The sequence below is a fragment of the Chiloscyllium punctatum genome, chromosome 4 (assembly GCF_047496795.1).
Source record: "Chiloscyllium punctatum isolate Juve2018m chromosome 4, sChiPun1.3, whole genome shotgun sequence".
NCBI classification, from domain to species: domain Eukaryota; kingdom Metazoa; phylum Chordata; class Chondrichthyes; order Orectolobiformes; family Hemiscylliidae; genus Chiloscyllium; species Chiloscyllium punctatum.
The window spans coordinates 90,530,553-90,553,690 of NC_092742.1; the positions used below are offsets into that span (position 1 = coordinate 90,530,553).

At 42.3% G+C, this 23,138-nt stretch overlaps 1 protein-coding gene across 2 annotated transcripts in view; it reads left to right on the top strand.

Moving 5' to 3' along the window:
- The window catches only part of bahd1 (bromo adjacent homology domain containing 1), a 72,163-nt gene that overhangs the window by 27,805 nt on the left and 21,220 nt on the right, over positions 1 to 23,138 (top strand). For both annotated transcript variants that reach the window (XM_072569275.1, XM_072569276.1), the window contains exons 2-3: positions 6,597 to 8,200; positions 18,851 to 19,242. In XM_072569275.1, coding sequence (XP_072425376.1) covers positions 6,597 to 8,200; positions 18,851 to 19,242 — 1,996 coding nt within the window. The remainder of the gene's footprint in view (positions 1 to 6,596; positions 8,201 to 18,850; positions 19,243 to 23,138) is intronic.

The following is a 23,138-nucleotide window of genomic DNA, read 5'->3' on the forward strand; positions in this document are numbered from 1 at the left end:
AGTTATTTTCTTATCTTCGTTCATTCTTTTTAGTCAACTTGTTTCACTACTTTTTATGATCTATGCATTTATATTGCTGATCCCTTTGTTCCTTTAATCCATGCAGACATGTTTCTTTTCAGAGAAATATTCTTGCTCTTTAGCTTTTTATTCTTGGTAAAATGTGTGCTATATTCAATACTTTGGCTTTTTTGTAATGTTGAGAGATATAAATTGAAGGCAGAATTCGGGATAAACTTCTTTACTCTGTGTTTGGAATGTAATATTTCTTGATAGAGTAATTCAAGGAAATTGCAAGGATGTATTTAAGAGTAAGCTAGATTAACGTTTGTTCATTGGCTGTCATTCGCAGATGAGGATGACTCTCTTCCTCACTCAGGCTGAGTCTGTAGGTGGCTGTATAGACAGATGTGGCTTCCGGAGGCTCTTTACCCTTGGGGCAGAATGTGGTCATGGGAAGAGGTGGATGGGGTGGTGTTGTGGCAATGTGCTCGTTATGCTGTTTTCGTCTGGCTTCTGCTTTTTCTTGACATCAAGTCTTGAGGTGCTCGATGCCTTACCAAGTGGAAGTCCTCCATTTTGGACGTGTCTTGGCCAGTGATTCCCAGTTGTCTGTGGGGATGCTGCACTTAAGGGTATCACTGCAGCACTTACCTGCTGTTTCGGAACTTGGAGTAGAGCACTTAATTGGAGAGTTGCATGTCAGTCATGTGGATTATGTGCCTAGCCTATCACAGCTGATCAAGGGTAATCAGTGTCTTGATGTTGGCCTGGTTTTGATGTGTCTTTCTTCTCAGTAAATTTGCAGGATCTTGTGTATGCAGTGTTGTTGGTACTGTTATCGGTGCCTTGAGGTATCTGCTATAGACATTCCACATATCAGAGCTGTAAAGGAGGCTAGGAACCACTACAGCTCTGTCAGCCATGAGCTTGGTATCGGTTCTGATGTTGTTGTTCTCTGACACCTTTACCCTAAGGCAGCCAAAGGCTGTGCTAGCACACTGGAGGTGGTAATAGATCTCTTCAGCAATAGTTGCTTTGGCCAACAGGACACACTCGAGGTATTGGAAGTGGTCAATGTTCTGAGTCCTCCCCGTGGACCTTGATGATCAGGAATTCATTCCACAATACCAGGCCAGAATGGTGGAGGACCTTCATGTTGTGAATGCTCATTGTGAGACCAAGGCTGTCATTTGCCTCTGTAAAGGTGCTGACGATGGTCTGGAGTACATCTGAGATTACACATATGCAAGCATCATCTGCATTCTGCAGCTCAATGACGCAAACACTGGTTGGGGTGACATTTTGGTTTTGATTTGAAGACCATGTAGGTTGAATAATTTCTTGCTGGTTCTGTAAGTTAGCTCCACTCTATTGGGGAGCTTGTCAGTGGTGAGGTGAGGCATTGCAGCGAGGTAGGTAGAGAAGTGTTGGATGATGACACCGCCTCAACAGGGAATGGGTCAGTGGTGGAGCCATTTGTCGTTACCACTACTTTCATGTTGGATGGTGATAAACTTCATGGTGCACCCAAAGCAGAGAGGGATGCTGCAAAATGCTCTTAAATTAACATGTAAAAGTAAAGCGCATGGGATTGGGGGCAGAGTACAGTGGAAACTCGATTATCCGAACAAGGTGGGCGGGCACTATTTCGTTCGGATAATCGATTATTCGGAAAATTGATTTAAATGCCTTTCCTCTGGGGCTCGGAGTTTTAAAGTCTGCTCTCTGTTCAGGAGACTAGCAGCACCACACAGTGTGCAAGACACCACCTCCAGTCCAACCCCTCCCCTTTGCCACCTAGCATAAAGGGTGTGAGCCCCTGCCCCCAACACAGCCCCCCCCCCCCCCCCCCCAACCCTCTATCTGGGGCACCCGGACTGCACACCAACAACAAGACTGCTGCTACCTTTGTGGTGTAAGTCTCCGAAAAGCACACAGTCACAGCCACACATATAACTTTTTACTGCAAATTTTTGACAGGTTCCACGTTTGCCTTTTACAGGGCAATGTTGGAGAGATTATCTGGGGAATGGGTGGTTTAGGGTACACCCCTGTGTAGAACTCCAGGAAAAGTGTGGAGAGAGAGAGAGAGAAGGCGGGAGGTCAGTCATTTGGAGATGGTGCCTGTTTCATCACTAACAAAAGACGCGATCACTGTTGGAAGCATGTCTTTGATGTAATGTTTCTATCGGGACCTCGAGATCTCCTTCAGATAATCCGATTTTCGGATAATTGGTATTTGGATAATCGAGGTTCCCCTGTATTTATATGGATAGAGCACTGGTTGGCAAAGTAAAGTAAGAATAAACTGGTCATTTTCCCAGTGTTAGCACTGACTCGGGTACTACAGGACATCTTTGATTCACAATGTATATGTTGATGATTTAGATGAGGGAACGAAATTAAATATCTCTAAATCTGGGTAGGAAGAACTTTGAGCAGAGATGCTTCAGTGTGATTTGGTCAAGTTGAGTGAGTGGGCAAATGCTTGGCAGATGAAGTATTATTTGGATAACTCGGGATATCCACTTTAGTAGCAAAGGCAGGAAGGCAGATTTTTATCTGAATTGTGATTTGAGTTTGCAAAGTGGGAGGTGCATCAAGACCTGGGTGTCCTTGTACACCACTCATTTGAAAGTAAGCATGCTGGTGCAGCAAGGTAAAAACAATGACTGCAGATGCTGGAAACCAGATTCTGGATTAGTGGTGCTGGAGTCAGTGAAGAAATAAATGGTACGTTGATCTTCATTACAAGAGGATTCGAGTACTGGAGCAAGGATGTTTTTCTGCAATTATTCAGGACCTTGGAATATTGTGGGCAGTTTTGCTCTCCTTTATCCCTTGCTAGGGAGAGAATGCAATAAACGTTTACCAGACTGCTTTCCCAGTAATTAGAACTAATGTAGGAAGAGAAACTGAATCGGTTAGAACTATATTCACTGGAGTTTAGAAAAATGAGGGGCGATCTCATAGAAACCTACAAATTTGACTGGTCCAGGCTAAACACTGGTTGGCACCTGAAGACAATTTGAAGAGTAATAAAAGGGTAGGAGACCGGGGCTTGATGAATTGATCTTGCAGTGAGTTTGCACAAACTGATTTGTAAGATGCCCTTATATGCCACTATTCTATCACATCACTCACTTCCTCTGATGTGATACTGACTAAATAAGCTGTGTGATGATGCTTTTATGATGTTTTTGAGAGTTAAATATTAGCATGGACAGCTGGGAGAACTCTCTCTTGCTCTTTCTCCAGGATATTTAAATTTTTGTCTGAAAGTTTCCGGATTCTTTGACTGAAGCCTTTGGAGTGGAACTTGAACAGTCTGAATTAATTGAGAGTATTGATTACTTCCTTGTTTTTTTTAGAACTTTGTTATTCTACTTAGATTATTTGCAGATTGGAGAGTATTTTTATGTGAACTTTTTCCTGTTATGGAACTCGGAATTTCACAAGATCTGAAACTGTGTGTAGATCATCAAAATCAGACTGTTGGCCTGCTGAGATGTGTATTTTGTCTCCATACAATTCTGAACTATTCAAAGACTTGGTGAAACCAGTAGCAAACAAGGCCTTTAAAAAGCACTGATTATCTCTCTACTGGGTCAGAGATGTTAGTAGAATAAGTGAATGGAAAAAATTATAGTGAATGGATTTCATTGCAGCCAAATGTGAGGCCTTTTATATTGGGCTTAAAAAGGACAGATCAAAATTGTTTTTATACGGTCAAAAATGAGAAACCTGGGGGCCAGATACATGGATAATCTAAAATGTCGTCAAGTGAAGTGAATGATCAAAAAGGTTAATGGAATGCTGGTCTCCTTTATCTTGGGAATTCATGGCGGGGAGGGGGGGGCGATAAAACTAAGTTTTAGCTATACTGGATAGATCTTTGGGTTACACTTTCAATGTTGAGTGTAATTTTATTTTCCAGCCCCTGGGACATATAGGTTTTAAAAATCCTCAGTTTTTATACTAATAAGTATTAAGGCATGTGAGGCAAGTGTGAGTTTGTGGCATTAAGATCATTTGGTGGTCTCTTCATTTAGTGGAACAGGCTTGAGTGACAAAATGGCCTACTCATGATTGTACGGTGTTGCAGGATTTCCCAAATTGATAGCAGCAATGGAGGAGTTTGGTTTTGTGAAGAGTCCAATGAAGTTGTGATTGATAGAAGAAAGAAGGTTCACAGATAAAATTAATCATGTTCAAAATCATGAAGGTTTTTTTATAGACTGCATTAGATAAACTTTGCAGTAACAGAACCACCGTTTTGATTTTTGTTAATCTGGCATTGTTCGACATCTGCCTGCTCCTTGCTGCTTTTACCCCCAAATTCTGTCCGAGCAAATGAAATTACTTCTAAATATTGCATAGATTTTCTTGCAATTACATTCAGTCTGTATACATTTTGTTCTCTCCACCCAATCCAACATAAAGCATATCCATCCTCTGCATGCAGACCGTACCAGTTCCCAGGATGGTTTGCATGAGACATGTAAACCCCTCAGCTGGTGACTGCGCCAAGAATTAAAACTGTCCCAAGAATTGATGACAAGCCAGATGCATAATTTTAAAGTAGTTTCTAATTGACCTGTACAGATATTATTACACATCTCTGGAGCAGGTGGGACTTGAATCCAGGTTCTCCTGGCTCGGTACCATTGCACTATACCACAAGAGGCCTATTAAAGGTAGAACGCGATACAGCTCATGATCAGTTGATGTGTCAATGCAGGTATTTAATACTGTCTCTCAGCACTTCAGTGTATTTCCTTTCTACAAAGCATATCCAAATCTTTGCTGTTTTGTACCAATATGTTTGTAATGACTCCAGTTGATTTCTAATTGTTTTCATTGCTTATGTCTGCTTAAAAGTTCACCTGAGGCTCAAAACAAAACACCATACATGTTATGGGAAGAACCTACTGAGTGTTGTGGTGGTTTGTTGGACCTCACTATATTATTTTAAATAAATCCTAGAAGTGTCTAGTTTAGCTTAATATTTCTCAGGAGAAAGATTCTGCAGGTCTGTCTTTGGTACCATGAAGTTAAAGTGTGCTCTTGTTTTCCCTTCCCTCCCTGCTCACTACCACCACCAGAGAGTGATATAATTTTGGTTTTCTTATTGCTTTCTAATGGAGTCTCTCTGGCCCACTGCAAGCTTAATTGCTCGGTAGCGTAGCATAAAATTGACCATGAAGCTCGTGGATTGTCATAAAACTCCTGTCCCATGTAGTAACAGACTTTAAGGAAAGAACCCTGTCACCCTTACATGGTCTGAAGTACGTGACTTCAGTCCCATAGCTGTTCTGATTTACTCTTGACTGCCCTCTTCGACTGAACTAGCCATTCAGTTCAATTAAATCATTGCAACATGCCAATAGTAAGGAGGAATAGATGCAGCCATTATCGGTAATACCTATATCCAGAAAATGTCTTTAATAAAAAAATTGAATCACCCTCTTCAGTTTGAGTACAATGGGGATTGTGGCAGTGTGTTGAGCTTAAGAAGATTCGGGAAGGTGTGTGTAAGTTTTTCTAAGAGTAATTATTTTTAATAGGTCATATTTTCATGTTCCATTAGAATATATCCTGCAGTCAACTGCTCCTGACTGCTTTAATGAGGTTTAGATCTCCTGTGGCTTTCCTGATGCTCAGAACTTTGCACATTCCGGTAATGCAGGAGGGAAGTTGCTTTTGATCAAGGTTGTGGAGGCAAACCTGATTGCATTATCTTCTCATGATGATGTATGGTAAAAACACTATGCAGGGAAACAGTATTTCATTGAATCGCTACAGTTTGGAAACAGGCAGTTGGGCCCAACAAGTCCACACCGACCCTCCGAAGACTGTCCCACCCAGACCCATTCCCCTACCTTATTACTCTACATTGCCCCTGACTAATATACTTAACTTACACAGTCCTGAACAATTTAGCATGGCCATTTCACCGACACATCTTTGGATTGTGGGAGGAAACCTGAGGACCTAGAGGAAATCTACGCAGACACTGAGAGAATGTTCAGACTCCACACAGACAGTCGCCCGAGGCTGGAATCAAAACTGGGTCCCTGGTGCTGTGAGGCAGCAGTGCTGACCACTGAGTCACAGTGCTGCCTTAGATCATTTTGAGGGCAGTGGTCAGGTGGGGTAGTGTGTGATGTATTTCACAGACAATAATAGGCATGAGGTGTTGTTGATGCTCTCCATTACTGGTAGCTGCACTTGACTTTATGAACATTATTTGAGTATATTTTAAAAAAACAACTCTTATTGTTGCCAGTGGGGAGCCATGAGGGAGTCATTTTAAGAACTCATTAGCCTGATTCCCTCTTTACTTGGGAGAATGCCTGGCCTAATCATTTGAACTCCAATAATGGAGCAAATACTTTTAGGGGAAGGGATGCAAACCTTCGAATTATGTGAGAAGGTCATCGCATTGAATTCTTGGTGGAACGTCATAAATTTGGGGAAATAACACAACCTATCTATTTTGCATTGCTGTTGTTTGGGGTGTGCTATATTTGATTTTAAAAAATGAGTCTTGTCAAGTGAGTAAAGCTTCCATTTTGCTTTTGTTTTTACAGGTGCAATTATGAAATGTCCTGCCTCTTGATATCGTATGACATGAACTGCACTGATTGTAACATAACCAGGTTAAACAGCACAACTATGGGTAAGATGATGCTGGGACACAATGGTGTCAGAGGCAGCAGGGACTATGAAGAAAGAGTGGCTGATGCTGAGAGCAAACAGGAGTACCATCCCAAGCACCGCAAGATGTACCCGCTCCGGAAGCGCATGCATGTGCAGCCAGGCAATTACTCTTCCCCAGGGGTTGTTCAGCAGCTAGACGAAACACCAGTTGATGGGGTGAGCTCTGCACAGGCTATTGTTGAGCAATGGGATTACCAGAGCGACCAGGACCCACTTCAAGGGGAGACACTCCAGGCAGAGAGGAATGAAGACACTGGCAAAGAGAATGCCAAGATGGATTCTGTGGCCTCACATACTGCTGAGTCACGCCCTCGAAGGCTGGCCAGTCTGAATGCTGAGGCAGTTAACAATCTGCTGCTGGAGCGAGAAGACTGCCCGTCATCCAACAGACGGTGCCGTAAAGGTCCCAGTTGTGGCATGGAGTGCACTGAAAACCGGGGAGACTGTAGGACTGGCTACCCGGCGAAAAGACGGATAGGTAGCTCAAGTGGTTCATTCGATGGTGATGTTTTCACCTGTGCAGGGAGTGAGCCAACACCTGCCATGGGTGAATGGGAGAGTGGGCTTGCTGAGCTACCAGGCAAGAAGCGCATGGCCAGTCTCAACGCTGCTGCATTCCTCAAGTTGAGCAACACCAGGGACGTTTCAGCTGGGCGGCGCAGTCGTACAGATGGAGAGAACAAACCAGGCAAGGTAATGGGTGGGACACGACCAACCTGCTCGCACCCGCTGGCTGGGCGCCGCTGTCCGCGAGCCAAAAGGAAGGACTTCAGGAGTGATACTGCGGCCAAACTTGGCCCTGGCACTGACTCAGGGGATAGTGAAGGACAGCACAAAGAGGAGTCAGCCAACATAGGGCAGCATTCTATATTGCCTGTTGATGCAGATGTTCCCTGCCCTTATGTGGACAAGACCAATGGATATTTCCATCGGTTATCAATGCTCATGGGAAGCCAAGCCATGATTCGGCCCAAGTACCAGGCTCTGGAGGAGAACAGTGCTTCTGGTGCTGAATTTACACAGCCAGTGGCTCCATTTCAATCGCACACTTCATTGACATTGGACAACTTTGCATCTGATCCGGACCACTATGAATTTCTGCCTCCTGATGTCTGCCTTGATTCTCCAGTGGATGACCTCTATCTACACTACCATCGAAGTGACCTGGTGCCCATTAGCTGCAGTTCTACACATGGCTGTCCCATGTGCTCAGCTGCTTTCTCCTGCTGTACGCCACCTGATGATGAAGGAAACCTGCTCATTTCGCAGAGTGCTCCGCCCTCGGGTATGCTGTATTCGCATGCTCCTTGTGCGGCCAGCCTTTGCGTGGGGAATACAACAACTGTGCACTGTGTGGGCATGAACGGCTATGATCTTTGCAGAGTGCTCCATCCATCCTTAAACAGGGATGTGGTCAGGCGGACTTCAATCTCTGACCAGACAAGCTGTCTCCACGAGCTGGGGGCAAAAGCAGGTAAGTGGGTAAGAATGTCGATAAGACTAGCCTTCAATAATGACTGAGTTTAATATAAGGCACACTAAAACTAGGGCCCTAAACGTGAGAGTGTTTATGGATAAAACAGAAAAAAATTGAGAGGCTACATGGCCAGTGAATAGTGAGAACTAAAAACTCGTTACCCAGACTACTCTCCTCCATTACTCATTGGATATGTTCAAGGGGAAGCTAGGTAAGAACTGTAGAACAGTTTGAGCACAAGATCATTGGATCTGTTGTGTTACTACTGACACACTACAAGAACAACTCCTGCCAGTCCCAGTGTGTCCCATCATTTCTCTGTGGCCCTATGTGCAATTAATAAAATTTAAATTACGCAATTCCTTTTTTGAAAGTCATAATTTAATCTACGTAGTGCACAATTGGCTGTCTGCTTTAGATCCTAATAACGTACTCCATGTTTAAAAGAGAACTTCCCTGATGTCTTAAGCTGTTGCTGGATTTTTTTTGTGGGTGTGGTCATGAGGATGAGAAGGTGAGGAAGCTTGAGCGAAGCCTAAGTACTGCTATTGGCTGGTTGATCTGAGTGGCCTGTTTCTGTACTGCAAGTTTTATTTAATTCTGGAGAAGCATCTTGGACAGTGGCCTCCTCAGAGTCTGGGATTGGAAGGAAACCATAAAGGTATAGTGGTGCAGTGATGGAGTATCACTTCATGTGCTCAGTTCCCTGCTACTAGCAAGCATCCTGTACCAGGGAGAAGGAGTAACTTAACGAAATGTGGAAACGAACATATTTTGTGCAACTATAGTTCATTAGGCTGACAGGGTGATGGAAATATTTGTTTGAATTGTTCACTGTTTAAAGCAGTGGTAGTCATTACATGGGACCTTTCAGTCATTTTTCCTGCTTCTGCCCCACTCTGGCCTTCAGTCCATCCCTTTGGAACAAGATTTAAGGAAGCAGCAAGCATGAGGGAGAAGGCGAGTGGGCAATAAGTAGACAGAATTAATAATTTACTAAAACACTTTAGCTATATGATTGCTGTACTGCTACAGTTAATCCTGAATTTAATCCCTGCTTTACGTGCCAAAAGAGCATTTCAATGAATCTGTAAGTATCTTAAATTCTGCTGGCAGCTGATTCAAAAAAATTTCTAATATCACATTGGTCCCCTCAATTATTTTAGTGAGCATCACCGTGTTAAAGAAAAGATTTGTATATGTCGCACCTTTGTCAACCTATTATCAGAAGATGCTTTATGGTCAAATGCTTTTGAATTATAGTCACTGTTGTGACATAAGGAATATGGCAGCCAATTTGTGCACAGCAACTCCCACAAGTAGCAATGTGATAAATAACATAACAACCTGTTTAAATGATGGCTCATTCAGTGCTTATTGTTGGCTGGGACACTGGGGTGAAACTTAGTTTTATATAGACTGCTGTTAATCAATTTGAACCATGATATCTTGGGTAAGTGGGATCTCAATTTTACACCTCATCTGAAAGGCAGTACCTTTGTCAGTTCAGGACTTCATGAGCTTTGCAACAGCATGTTAAACTAGATTTTGTGCTCTGCCTCTGGGGTGGGGCTCAAACACAATATTTGGACTCTTGGTAAAAGCCACTGACTCATAGCTGGTATAAAATACCAATTGTCTGTAAAACTAGGGCAATACTAATTGTGTTATATATGTCTGCAGTTAATTTATTTTGACCACTGGTTTCAAAATTATTTGGAGTGCAATGCTAATATATTGTAATAGATTATGGAAGTTTATGGTAATGGATCAGTGTATATGATTAGCACTAAAGATGATAATGACTTGGAAATAAATCTATGAAGATGTGAAGTAAGGTTCTACATGTATTCTGACAGCATCCACCTCCATCTCTCCACCAGCCCTCACTCGTGCTTTAGGTTGCTTATCTGTCACTGAGATGAGCCTCAATTTCCTCAGCTTCTTTGAAGACTAAATGCATTGTATTTGTGTTTCCAACATCCTCGCAATCAATGATTTCTCCTGGTCCTAACCACTGTCTCGAACTGAACCTGACAGTTAGTTATTCTTTATATATTAATGATTTGGATGAGGGAACCGGGGACATTCTAGCGAAGTTTGCCAATGATACGAAGTTAGGTAGACAGGCAGGTAGTTCTGAGGAAGTGGGGAGGCTACAGAAGGATCTAGACAGGTTGGGAGAGTGGTCCAGGAAATGGCTGATGGAATTTAACATGAGCAAGTGCGAGGTCTTGCACTTTGGCAAAAAGAATAAAAGCATGGACTACTTTCTAAACGGTGAGAAAATTAATAAAGCCAAAGCACAAAGGGATCTGGGAGTGCTAGTCGAGGATTCTCTAAAGGTAAACATGCAGGTTGAGTCCGTGATTAAGAAAGCGAATGCAATGTTGTCTCTTATCTCAAGAGGGTTGGAATATAAAAGCAGAGATGTACTACTAAGACTTTATAAAGCTCTGGTTAGGCCCCATTTGGAGTACTGTGTCCAGTTTTGGTCCCCACACCTCAGGAAGGACATACTGGCACTGGAACGTGTCCAGCGGAGATTCACACGGACGATCCCTGGAATGACAGGTCTAGCATATGAGGAACGGCTGAGGATACTGGGATTGTATTCGTTGGAGTTTAGAAGATTAAGGGGAGACTTAATAGAGACGTACAAAATAATACATGGCTTGGAAAAGGTGGATGCTAGGAAATTGTTTCCGTTAGACGAGGAGACTAGGACCCGTGGACACAGCCTTAGAATTAGAGGGGGTCATTTCAGAACAGAAATGCGGAGGCATTTCTTCAGCCAGAGAGTGGTGGGCCTGTGGAATTCATTGCCACGGAGTGCAGTGGAAGCCAGGACGCTAAATGTCTTCAAGGCCGAGATTGATAGATTCTTGTTGTCTAGAGGAATTAAGGGCTACGGGGAGAACGCTGGTAAGTGGAGCTGAAATGCGCATCAGCCATGATTGAATGGCGGAGTGGACTCGATGGGCCGAATGGCCTTACTTCCACTCCTATGTCTTATGGTCTTATCCCTGTACTCACTCACATGGTATTGGTACTCAGTGAACTAATGCATTGAATTTTAAAATTGTCATGCTGGTGTTCAGACCACTTTGTGATATTGTTCCTCCCTATCTGTAGCCTTTTACAGTCCTACAAACCTTAAAGAAATCTGCATTAGCCAACTATTACCTGTGCTGTGGAATTCCCTTCCTAATCGTGCCTGTCTTTCTGCCATTTCTGCTTTTAAGATCTTGTTCTAAGACAACTATGATCAAACTTTGTGATCTGTCCTTATATTTCCTTCAGTTCACTGTCAATTTTTCTGTGACCAAGCATCCCATATTAAAGGCACGATATAATTGCTAATTGTGTTATCAGCCTCTACTTGAAAATTACTGAGAAGAATAATTTTGTATCCCTTTTGAGATTTTCATGCTCAACAATTGATGTTCGGTTGAAAGCCCAAGGACTGCATGGTGGTAACTAATATTTTTGAGTAAAATTACAGGAACTCTGTGTCCTCTAATGATATGTTGTACTTAGCTGCACATATTTCTGTTTTTAACTTGATCTGATTTATATGTTACTGAAGTATTACCAATATTGTTTGTGGGCAGTAAAAGCAGAGCTAATCTTTTGAAGCAGTAGCTGGTTTTAACCATGTTGAGGAATGAAAAGGGTATATATTGCAATTTGCGGCTGTGACTTTGCAGCACTTCTGAGGACTAAAAGTACACCAGTACAGCAAGTTAGCAGGGAGGATACTCTTGGGTCAGACTTTCACATTGGATATGACTCATTATGCTTTGTTGTTCCAGCTTTGTATGTTTCCATCCTTGTTTCTCTCTCTTTGTTTAAATCAGCTAACCAAATTAGGCAAAGTATGTGAACTATTGATGAAAGGTCTTAATTTACTCAAATAAGCTTAATTGAGGCAACAGATGAGCAGCCATTCACGGTGAGTGTAATGAATATTCTAAACACGCTGCTTGGCTGGACTTACCCCCGATCAAGGAGGTAATCCCCAGCTATATTACTAGCAGGCATTGCATAACACCTGAGAAACACTAACATAAATGTTTTATTTTAAATTGCAGCATGAATTTACATCTAAGATTTCCTTAATCTTTTTTTTTCTGTTCCGTTGTGTGGACATGTGTGTTTTTGGCTGGCCTGTGTTAATTGCCCATCCCCAGTTATTTTTGAAGATTGTAGTGAGTTTCCTTCTTGAATCACTTCAGTCTACAAGCTATAGGTTGACCCACAGTGCTGTTGGGATGGAATTCCAGGATTTGACCCAGTGACAATCAAGCAGCAGTAATATATTTCCAAGTAAGGATAGTGAGTGACTTCATGGTTTAGGAAGGTGCTGTCTCAGGATCTTTGAGTTTCCACATGCTGCATCTAGGTAGTACACACTGCTGCTACTGAACATTGGTGGTGGAGGGAGAGGATGCTTGTGGATGTAGCGCTAATCAAGCAGGCTGCTTTGTAGTGGATGGTGTGAAGCTTCTTGACTGTTGGAGCTGCAACCATCCAAGCAAGTGAGGAGTATTCCATCACACTCCTGACTTGTGCTTTTGTAGATTATGGGCAGACTTTGGGCAGTCAGGAGGTGACTTTGCAGTATTCCTATCCTCTGACCTGCTATTGTGGACACTATGTTTATGTGCCGAGTCCAGTGAGCTTCTGGTCAATGTAAACACCTAGGAAGTTGATAATGGGGGATTTTGTGATAGTAACACCATTGAATGTTGAGGGTTGATTGTCATTGCCTGTTATTTGTATAGTGTGAATGTTACTTGCTGCTTGTCAGCCCAAGCATGGGCATTGTCTGATCTTGCTGCCTTCAAGCATGGACTGTTTCAGTATCTAAGGAATCATGCATGGTACTGAACTTTGAGCAATCATCAGAAAACCTTTTGATGGAGGGAAGGTCATTTGAAGCAGCTGGAAATGATTGGACATAGGATACAACCCTGAGGAACTCCTGTGGTGATGTCCTGGAGCTTAGATGACTGTCCTCCCCAGTATGCTTGACCATCCTCCTATGTGCCAAGTACAAGGACAAACAGCAGAATGTTTGCTCCCTATTTCCACTGATTCCTGTTTTGCTAGGACTCCTTGATGTTGTACCCGGTTGAATGTGGCCTGCATGTCAAGATCTGTCATTCTCACCTCCTCTGGAATTCACCGTTTTTGACCCTGTTTGAACCAAGGTTATTATGAGGTCAGGAGCTGAGTGGCCCCAGCAGGACCCAAGGTATTGCTGTGCAGGTGTTGCTTGATAGTACTGTTGATGAAACCTTCCATTAGATCACTTACAATCGAGAGTAGACTGATGGGGCAGTCATTGGTCGGTAATTCATTGGATTTGTTCAGCTTCTTGTGTATACGGCATACCTGGGCAATTTTCCATATTGTTAGGAAAATGCCAGTGTTGTAGCTATACTGTAACAGGGTGGTTAGGGGAGCAGCAAGTTCTGGAGCATAAGTCTGCAATACTATTGTTGGAATATTGTCCGAGCCCTTTGCGTTTGCAGTATCCAATGCCCCCAGTCATTGATCTTGTGGAGTGAATTGAATTAGCTAAAGACTGGTGTCTGTGATTCTGGGGACTATTAGAGGAGGCAGAAATGGATCATCCACTTGACACTGCTGCAAATGCTTCAGCCTTGCCTTTTGCACTAGTGTATTAAGATGCTCCACTGTTTTAGGATGACTATATTTGTGGAGTCGCCTCCTCCAACCAGTTGTTTAATTGTCCACCACTATTCACGACTGAATATGGCAGGACTATAGAGCTTAGATCTGATCCATTTTTGGCAGTACTTGGCTGTATCACTTGCTGCTTATGCTAATTGGCATGCAAGTAGTCCTGTTTAGTAGCTTGACCCGTTTAACATCTCATCTTTGGTTTGTCTGGTGCTGCACCTGCACTCTCTATTGAATCAGGTTTGATCCCCTAGCTTGATGGGGAAGTGGTTGAATGGGAGAAATGTCAGGCAATGTAGTTTTGTGTTGAAGTTCAAATCTGCTGCTGTGATTGCCTTAGCGCCTCTTGGATGCCCAGTGTTGAGTTGCTAGATCTGTTTGAAGTCTGTCTCATTTAACGCCGTGATAGCGCCACACAACACAATGGAAGGTATTCTCAATGTGAAGGCATGCCTTTGGCTCCGCAAGGACTGTGCACTGGTCACTTTTATTGATAATGTCGTGGACAGATGCTTCTACAGCTGGCGGATTGGTAAAGATGAGGGAAAGTATATTTTTTCCCTCCGTTGGTTCCCTCAACACCTGCAGACTCGGTCTAGTAGCTATATCCTTTTGTGATAGAGCTGGTTGGGTCTGAGTGCTGCTGTCAAGAGACTTTTGATGGTAGATGTTGAAATCCCCCTCACAGTATGCTTTGCACCCTTCTTCCCAGCCTCAGTGCTTCCTCCAAGTATAGTTCAACATGGAAGAGTACTGATTCATTAGGAGAAAGTGAGGACTGCAGATGCTGGAGATCAGAGCTGAAAATGTGTTGCTGGAAAAGCTGAAGAAGGGCTCGTGCCCGAAACGTCGAATCCCCTGCTCCTTGGATGCTGCCTGACCTGCTGTGCTTTTTCAGCAACACATTTTCAGTATTGATTCATTAGCCCAGGGAGGGCATTATGTGATCTGCAGAAAGTTTCATTGCCCATGTTTAACCTGAAGCCGTGAGACTTCATGCGGTCCAGTGTCAAAGTTGATGACTCCAAGAGCAGTTCCCTTCCGACTGTTCCAATGGGACAGGACATATCCAGGGATGGCAAAGGTGGTGTCTGAGATATTGTTAAGTCTGATTCTGAGAGCGTGACTGTGTCAGGCTGTTGCTTCACTAGTCTGAGAAAGCTGTCCCAGTTTTGGTAGGGTTGACAGGACTGTATTTGCTGTTGTCGTTTCTGGTGTCTAGGTTGATGTCAGGTGATCTGTCCAGTTTTGTTATTTTGTTGAGACTTCATAGCAATTGATACAACGCTATGGCCAGTTAGGCTGTTTCAGAGGGCAGTGAGAGTCAACCACATTGCTGTGGTTCTAGAGTTGTATGTTGGCCAGACCAGTTGAGGATGGAAGATTCCTTCCCGAAAGGACATGGTGGGTGGCTCAGTGGTTAGCACTGCTGCCTCCCAGCACCAAGGACCCAGGTTTGATTCCAGCCTCTGGTGACTGTGTCTGTGTGGAGTTTGCACATTTTTACTGTGTATGAGTGGGTTTCCTCAGAGTGCTTGGGTTTCCTCCCACAATCCAAAGATGTGCAGGTTAGGTGAATTGGCCATAGTTTTCAAGGGTGTGTAGGTTATGTGCACTAGTCAAGGGTAAATGTAGAGTAATAGGGTAGGGGAATGGTTCTGGGTGGGTTACTCTTCAGAGGGTCGGTGTGGACTTGTTGGGCCAAATATCCTGTTTTCTCACTGTAAGGATTCTATTACAGTAGTGAGCCAAATAGCCTGTTTCGATCAACAGTCGGTTTTGTGGTCATCACTAGATTCTTAATTCCGATTTTTAAAAAAAAATTGAATTCTAGTTCTATTATCTGCTGTGGTAGGTTTCAAACCTGGGTCCACTGAACATTATTGGCTGAGTTTCTGGATTAATAGAAAATACTACAAGACCGTTGCTCTCTGCTTTCTATTTCTGCCTAACTGGTTTAGAGAATCTGTATACACCTCAGCAAAGTGCTTTTGTGTTTAGGTTCTTACATATGATCTCACTGGAAGAACTTTTAAGATATCATCCTTCCTTATCACGCTGTTTGATGCCTTTGTCGATATTGTAACCCCCATTGTCTTGTTTATAACACCTACTGACCCTTTGTCCAAGAGGAAGTTGTCTAGTTCAGAGATTCTGTCTGAGAATCTGATGTGTTCAGATTAATGTAATAGTGTTTTAGTATTTGAAGAATTCCCCTACTTCTTTCTGCTGCCCTAGCCAACATTTATCCCTCAAACTACATTCCAAAAAGAGATGGTTTAATTAATTTATCTACTGTATTTGAGACAAGTTTTTTAAAAAATGGGATGTGTCATTGGATATGCCTGCATTTGTTATCTGTCTAATTGCCCTTGAGAAAGTGGTGATGAGCACTGAATTCCTGACGTTACAACATTTGAATTGTTTCATTGGCTTTGCAGTGCTTTGCCGCTTCCTGAGGTTATGAAACATGGTGTATAAATGCAAGTCTTTAGAACACAGTGGAACACGAAGTTTCAATGAGGAGCCATTTGGGTTCCTGGAAACTGATTCCCATTGTTAAACTCATTCTGGTGGCGCAACAGGATTTCTAAAGGTGGTAATCTCTGGATTAAAACCTGCTATGTGCTACTAAATATAGAAAAGATAATGTAAATGAATGCATGGCTGAAAAAGTGATAGCCTAACCCTTTGGGCTTCATTAAGCCTTGTACCTAACTTTTTCTTTAGAAATGTGCTGTACCTTTTCTTGCTTGATATCCCCTTCCTGTGCTAGTATTATCCTTGTTAGTTTGATTTGCACTCTGGTTGATGCCGCTATGTAATCTCCTGACAATTGGTGACCAGAACTGAACTTCTGCGGTCTAATTCACATTCAGTCAAAGCATACTTAACGGTGTTATCTATCTGGTATTTGGATCATAAGACCAGGAGTAGGCCATTCAGCACGTAAAATCTACTCTGCCATTCCGTGAGATCACTGTCCATTTCAACAACATTTTTTCTAATCTGAAAATCTGTTGATCTTAGTCTTGAGCATACTGCATGATTTGAGTCTCTCTAACTCTCTGGGGCACAGATTTTCCACTTCTGAAGAAATTCCTCACCTCGGAATTTAAAAACCGGATATTTATTCTGATTCTAGAAGCAACTAATCCACACCTTTTGCAAGGGGATGTATCCTTCCTGCATCTACCCAGTTGAGCCCTGGAAGAAATTTGCACCTTTTTTGAATGCGATCACTTGCTCTTCCTTTGAACCTCCAGAGAATAAAAGTCCAGTCTGTTTAATCTTTCCTTGCAGCATAATTTCTCCACCACAGAAATTAATTTGGTGAACTTTTATTGAATTCCTTCAATGTTAAGTATACTTTTCCAGAGGTGAGAAGTCCAAAACTGCGCACGTTACTTTGGGTGTGGTCTCAACAAGGTTCTGTATAGTTGCAGTCTAGATTACAGTGGTGCTGGAAAAGCACAGCACGTCAGGTAGCATCCGAGGAGCAGGAAAATTGATGTCTTTGGGCAAAAGCCCTCCTCGGATGTTGCCTGGCCTGCTGTGCTTTTCCAGCACCATTCTAATCTAGACTCTGATTTCCAGCATCTACAGTACCCACTTCTGCCTAGTCTATATAGTTGCAGTAAACTATCTTTTTACTCCTAATTCCCATCTTCGTGAAATGAAGGCCAACATGTGGGTATAGCAAACAATTAACTTTGTGACTCACTAAGAAGGACATTTAAGTCCTTTTCAAGTTCAAATCTTATCTGACCCTTACTCTCGCACCCCCCCAACCCCTCCCCCTTTTTAAAAAGGAGTATGTTTTTGTTATTTTAATACCAAAGTATCTGTATTTCTAGTTAACATTCCATCTACCAAATTTTGCTCCGTGTGATCCTCCCCAGATCTTCTTCAAGAATCTTTGCTGTATCCTCACCATTCCCCTCACTTCCACCTAGTTTTGTCATCTACAAACTTTCCTTTCATAAATCCCTGCTGATTCTGTCTGATCCTGTCACTCTTTTCCACCTTTTATACTGGACTCTGACATTTACTCACTATGGATGTCAGGCTAAGGGTCTAGAATTCCCTGTTTCTGTTTACATCCTTTTCGAAGTATATTTACAGGGTAGCTAATGTTAGCTATAGGAACAGCTCCAGAGACTATGAAATCTTGAGAGATGACCACCATGCAACTTCCTTTTCTAGGCCCACTTCATTAAAGTATTCTGGGATGTTGATTATCGGGCCCAAAAGATTTTTCAACCTTTTAATTCTATCCATTTCCCCTACATGTACCGATTTCCTTTAGTTCCACTATCGCCTTCCAGACCCTGTGTTCTCCAACATGCTTAGGACATCCTTTTTATGAAGACAGATTCAGTATGTGTTCTGCCACCTCTTTGTTCCCCATTATGTACCTTCTCCTGTTCTTGGTATGTGGAATTTCATTGAAATACTTGGAAATCCAATACATTACCATCATCTACTTGTTACCTCCTTGAAGTGATTGTGAAATTGGTCAAGCATGATTTTGCCTCTTGAAATCTGTGTTGTATGTTTGATTTCCTTTTTTTTTTCTGATGTCAAGAGGTTTGCATTCTCCCACCAGATATTAATCTTACAGTACAGGGGTCATAAACAGTGTAATGCAGTATTAAGTCTTTATGTAACAATGTTCTGTCTGCCTTTTGCAACTAACTTGAGATTTCAGGTTTAAAAATGGTATAATTGAGTTCTACTATGAATATAGGGTGTAACAGATAATACTATGAGGGTTGGTATGTAACATCTTTTAGCAGGCAGCGCTATTGTGAAGATAGAATTAGAAACATGGGCAAACAGAAACAGTCGTATCATTTGCTGTTGCATCGGTGAAGTAAAGTCAGGTAGGAGAGAATTGGTAGTTAATCCTTTTTTGTCCCTTTTCCTTTCCAGATGCGTATAGGTCCTTGAAACCGCTCAGTGTAACCATCCCAGTCACCGGTCATCCAGTGTCTCCAGCAAATCCTGTCTCAGGCTGCCCTGTCCCCACAGCCCCTCCTGCTGCTGAGCCTGTTCCTCATCTGCAGCGCCCTGGTTTGGACACACCAGCAACATCTCGACCTCAAACCTTGTCTGTGCTGAAACTGAGTAAGGAGTGTCCTCAGAGCTCCAAACCTCCCAATAGCTCTAAATCCAACCTCCGCAGCACAGCCAGTTCGCCAGCTCAGCAAAGTAAAGTGGGTGCAGGACATGTGGAGAGCAAGCAACAGAGAATCAGCAGACGAAGAGCCACGAATGGTTGGCTCCCTGTAGGGGAGCCCTATGACAAACCTGTCTATGTTGTGGTAAGTAAATATTGCACATGCTTTCTCTAATCAAGAAACTTGAATCGCTCTTTTAAAGAAAAAAGTAACCTTAATACTTCAAAATGTCAAATACATCTCCTTACAATAACCATTCATAGTATCTTGAAGAAAAATGTGCAGTGATTATAGTGTCTTTGTCTCAACATACATAAACCTTTTAGTTAGTTACTTCGAAGCTTAATCATTTGTAACATAGGAAATGCAGGTGTAATTTGTGCCCAGCAATCTTTTGCAAGCAGCTATGTGATAATACTCCATTTACAGTGCAGAATGAGGTCATTTGTCTAATGGTGTCTGTGACAGACAAAAGGGAATTTTGTCCCACGCTGCTTAAACTTTGAGTTTCTGCTTCACTCAGTCTTTAAGGCAGTGAGTTCTTGCCTCCCACTACCTTCTGGGTAAAAACATTCCTCTTCAACCCCCCCCCTCAGCATTTTTACAAGATACTGAATTGTTTAAAAAAAATTCCACTTTGCAAACCTAGGCGGAATCCTGGTAAGTCTTCTCTGCAAACCTTCAAGTGTGGCCACTTGCTTTTTATAATGTGGCGATCTGAACTACAGGCAGTACTCCAGTTGTGGCCTAACCAGAATCTTGTATACAGTCCCAGTATAACATCATTGCCCTTGGTATTCTGTGCTCACCAGTTCCAATTGATCAGCTTTCAGGTGTCATTTGAGGGCTAAATGCTGGGCAGGACATGGAGTTTCCATGCTGCTGTTCAAAATCTAGGCTGATAACTCCAGTGTGCTTCTTGAATTCCTGTATTGTCTGATCTACTGTGTTTCTGATAAGACATAAACTCAGGCTCCAGCTGCGCGCTCAGGAGGATGTGCAAGATTCAGTAGTATTATTTTGAGAAGGAATAGGGGGAGTCTTTTCTACTAACCTGTCCAATATTTATCCCTCCAACAACATTACCTCAAAATAGAAACAAATTAGCACCAGTCAAACAATGTAGTAGAAATCTGGAACTCTTCAAAGAACGTTTTGAGGGTTGGGTGAAAAATTAAAAAAAGAAATAGGTGTAAAAGGGTCTCAAGTAGGTAGATCAGCTGATTGAATATTGGAACAGGATTGACAGGTTGAACAGTATGCCTACCATGATCCAGAACTTGTTTATCACAATATAGACCTCAAGTAGCATTCAGAAAAACTGCACTCTCCTGTTGACCTGGAGGGTCTGGGTCTAGTGTTCACAGTTGTGGAATGCCATTTGCAGCACTTAGAATCTGTGTAAGTTGAATTTTCTTTGTGTAGGTCTTCTGTGGTTATCCATGCAGTTCACCACATGTGACCATTTTACCAGTCAGATAACCTATCTGTGTGCAGGTTGACCAAATGAAAACATGAACTACTCCAGGTAGGAGGCCCTGCAGCCATGGTCCCAGAAACCCCAGCCGGCTGCCTACCTACGCGAGCAGCAGGTCACTCTGATTCCAAATCCCTGTATGGTAAAATTGATGATTAACTGTTGAACTAAAATTCAGTCCCAACATAGTGTTGGCTGGCAGCATTTTCCAGGCACCTCTGTGTTTTAAAAAAAAAATTGCCTTGCATGTTTTCTTTAAACGTTCCACCTCTTACCTTAAACCTATGTCTCCTAGTATTTGACATTCCCACCCTGGGAAAAAGACATAGACATGGATAGGATGGATAGTCATTCATAATTATATATTCTTGTATCGTGTGGCCAATCAACCTCTGATGCTGTAGCGAGAACAATCCAAGTTTGTCCAACCTCTCCTTAGAGGTAATATACTCCAATCTTGGCAACATTGTAGTAAACATCTTTTGCACCATTTCCAAAGCCTCCACATTCTTCCTATGGTGTGATGGCCAGAACTGCGCACAGTTGTTCAAATGTGGTCCAACTGAAGTCTTCTACAGTTGCAACATGACTTGCCAACTTTTATAATCAGTGTCATGACTAATAAAGGCAAGCCGCTTTTACCACCTGTGCGACACCCTGTCCAGTAGGAGCTCCAGGATCCTGTCTAAAAAAAAGTAGGGTGTCGATTTGAACTGTCTGCCATACCCAGGGCAAATGACCAGACAGGGCAGCTCCAGAATGGTTGTGTTTGTCCAGGCACACACTGACCTTTTTTTAATAATGGTATCTGCATGAAGGACACCAGTCAATTTTGGAATATCTGGTGAGTAGTGAGTCACTTCGGGAACTGCATGTATTAAGGTGGGATGGAAATCCCACACAATACATGCCAAAGGAGTGGGAATGGCAATTAATGTGGAGAGTTTGGTAAGATTCAGTGAGTAAACTCACTTGGCCTCACTGCAGAAATCCCTCCAACAAATTCCACGTGACTTGTACTGAGCCAAATAAATCATAAGGTTCCACCCTGTGATCCATTTTAAATTTTTTAAATGGTTAGTTTGCCTAGGTTTGGATCTTCCACCTTTAATATTTTTTCATAGTCGTACTCAAATCTAAAACTTAAGAACTGATATTTGGTCTTGTTTGGGCGTCCAGTCAATTCGGTTATGCAATTAGACTTTATCATTTCTTCCATTTCCATTTTGAAAGCAGCTTTGACTATTAATCATGAGGCTAACATTTTCCAAAAGGAATTACTGACACAAAATAAAGTAGCAAAGCTCTTTTCCCAAGGGTAGGGGAGTTCAAAACTAGAGGGCATAATTATAAGAGGAGAAAAGCTTAGAAGGGGCTTGAGGGGCAACTTTTACACATAGGATGGTGTATGTATGGAATGAACTGCCAGAGGAAATGGTAGGTGCAGGTACAGTTACAGCATTTAAAAGCCATTTGGACAGGTACCTGAATAGGAAAGGTGTAGAGGGGTATGGGCCAAATGCAGGCAAATGAGACTAGTTTAGGGACACCCGGTCACCAAGGTTAAGTTGGACTGAAGGGTCTGTTTCCATGCTCTATGACTGGGTTTGTCATTGCCATGAAATTGATTTTTGAGCTCACTTCATTCAAATGATTTTGGCAACAGCCCTGTTCAATAGGCACATAGTTCAGCTAACTGTACAGTCCCTTTTTGGCATTGTCACATCAGGTCAGTATAGTACAGGGTGTTCTTTCTTTTAATTACTCTTATCAGGTCGTCCCTGGTGAAAAGAACCCCAGCCTGTTCAGCTTTTCTGGTTTGGTGGTGTCCTGTATAAATATGTTTTAAATGGTGTTTAACTTACTTTGATTATATTTAGTCCTGCAAGTAACTCCCACCTTTGGCATTTATATCTTTAAATAGCCCTTTTATTGGTGTAAGTAAAGATTTGAGCATCGGAGATTGTAATAAATCTGCCTATGGATTAATATATTTGTAGAAGACTCTTGTAATACTGCACATAATACTGAACATGAAGTTAAAATATTGTCCAATACTGTTAAATATTGTCACGTGTAGTTTGACCCATTGCATTTCTCAAAGGACCAGCAGCCTTCTGCCTGCTGTGTGATGATTTCTGTCACCATCCACAACCTACTGAGATTACACTGCTCTTTCAGTTCTGGACTCCTGTGCAGACCCCCCTCTCTGTCTTTATATTAGTTCACCCTTAGCAATCTTGCCTTTAGTTCCTTGATTCTTAGCTCTGGAATTCTCTAATTAAATCTTGCTTTAAGACCCATCTTAAGCACAGATTAGGACAGACCTTAACTGACCTTTCCTTTAGCCCACCAAGCCAGATATCATGTCTATCCTAACATGAACTTGCATCTTTCTCAAATTTCTTTCTTCTGCCCTTTTTGAGCTCCTCTTATTTGTGAGATCTGTCTGTTGTTTTGTACATCAATCTGCTAATCACTCAACATTACTTTCTGGCTCCCATGTTAGTTGATATTTCTAATTGGTTGTTCTCTTCATATGCTTTTCTGCTGTCTTCATTCC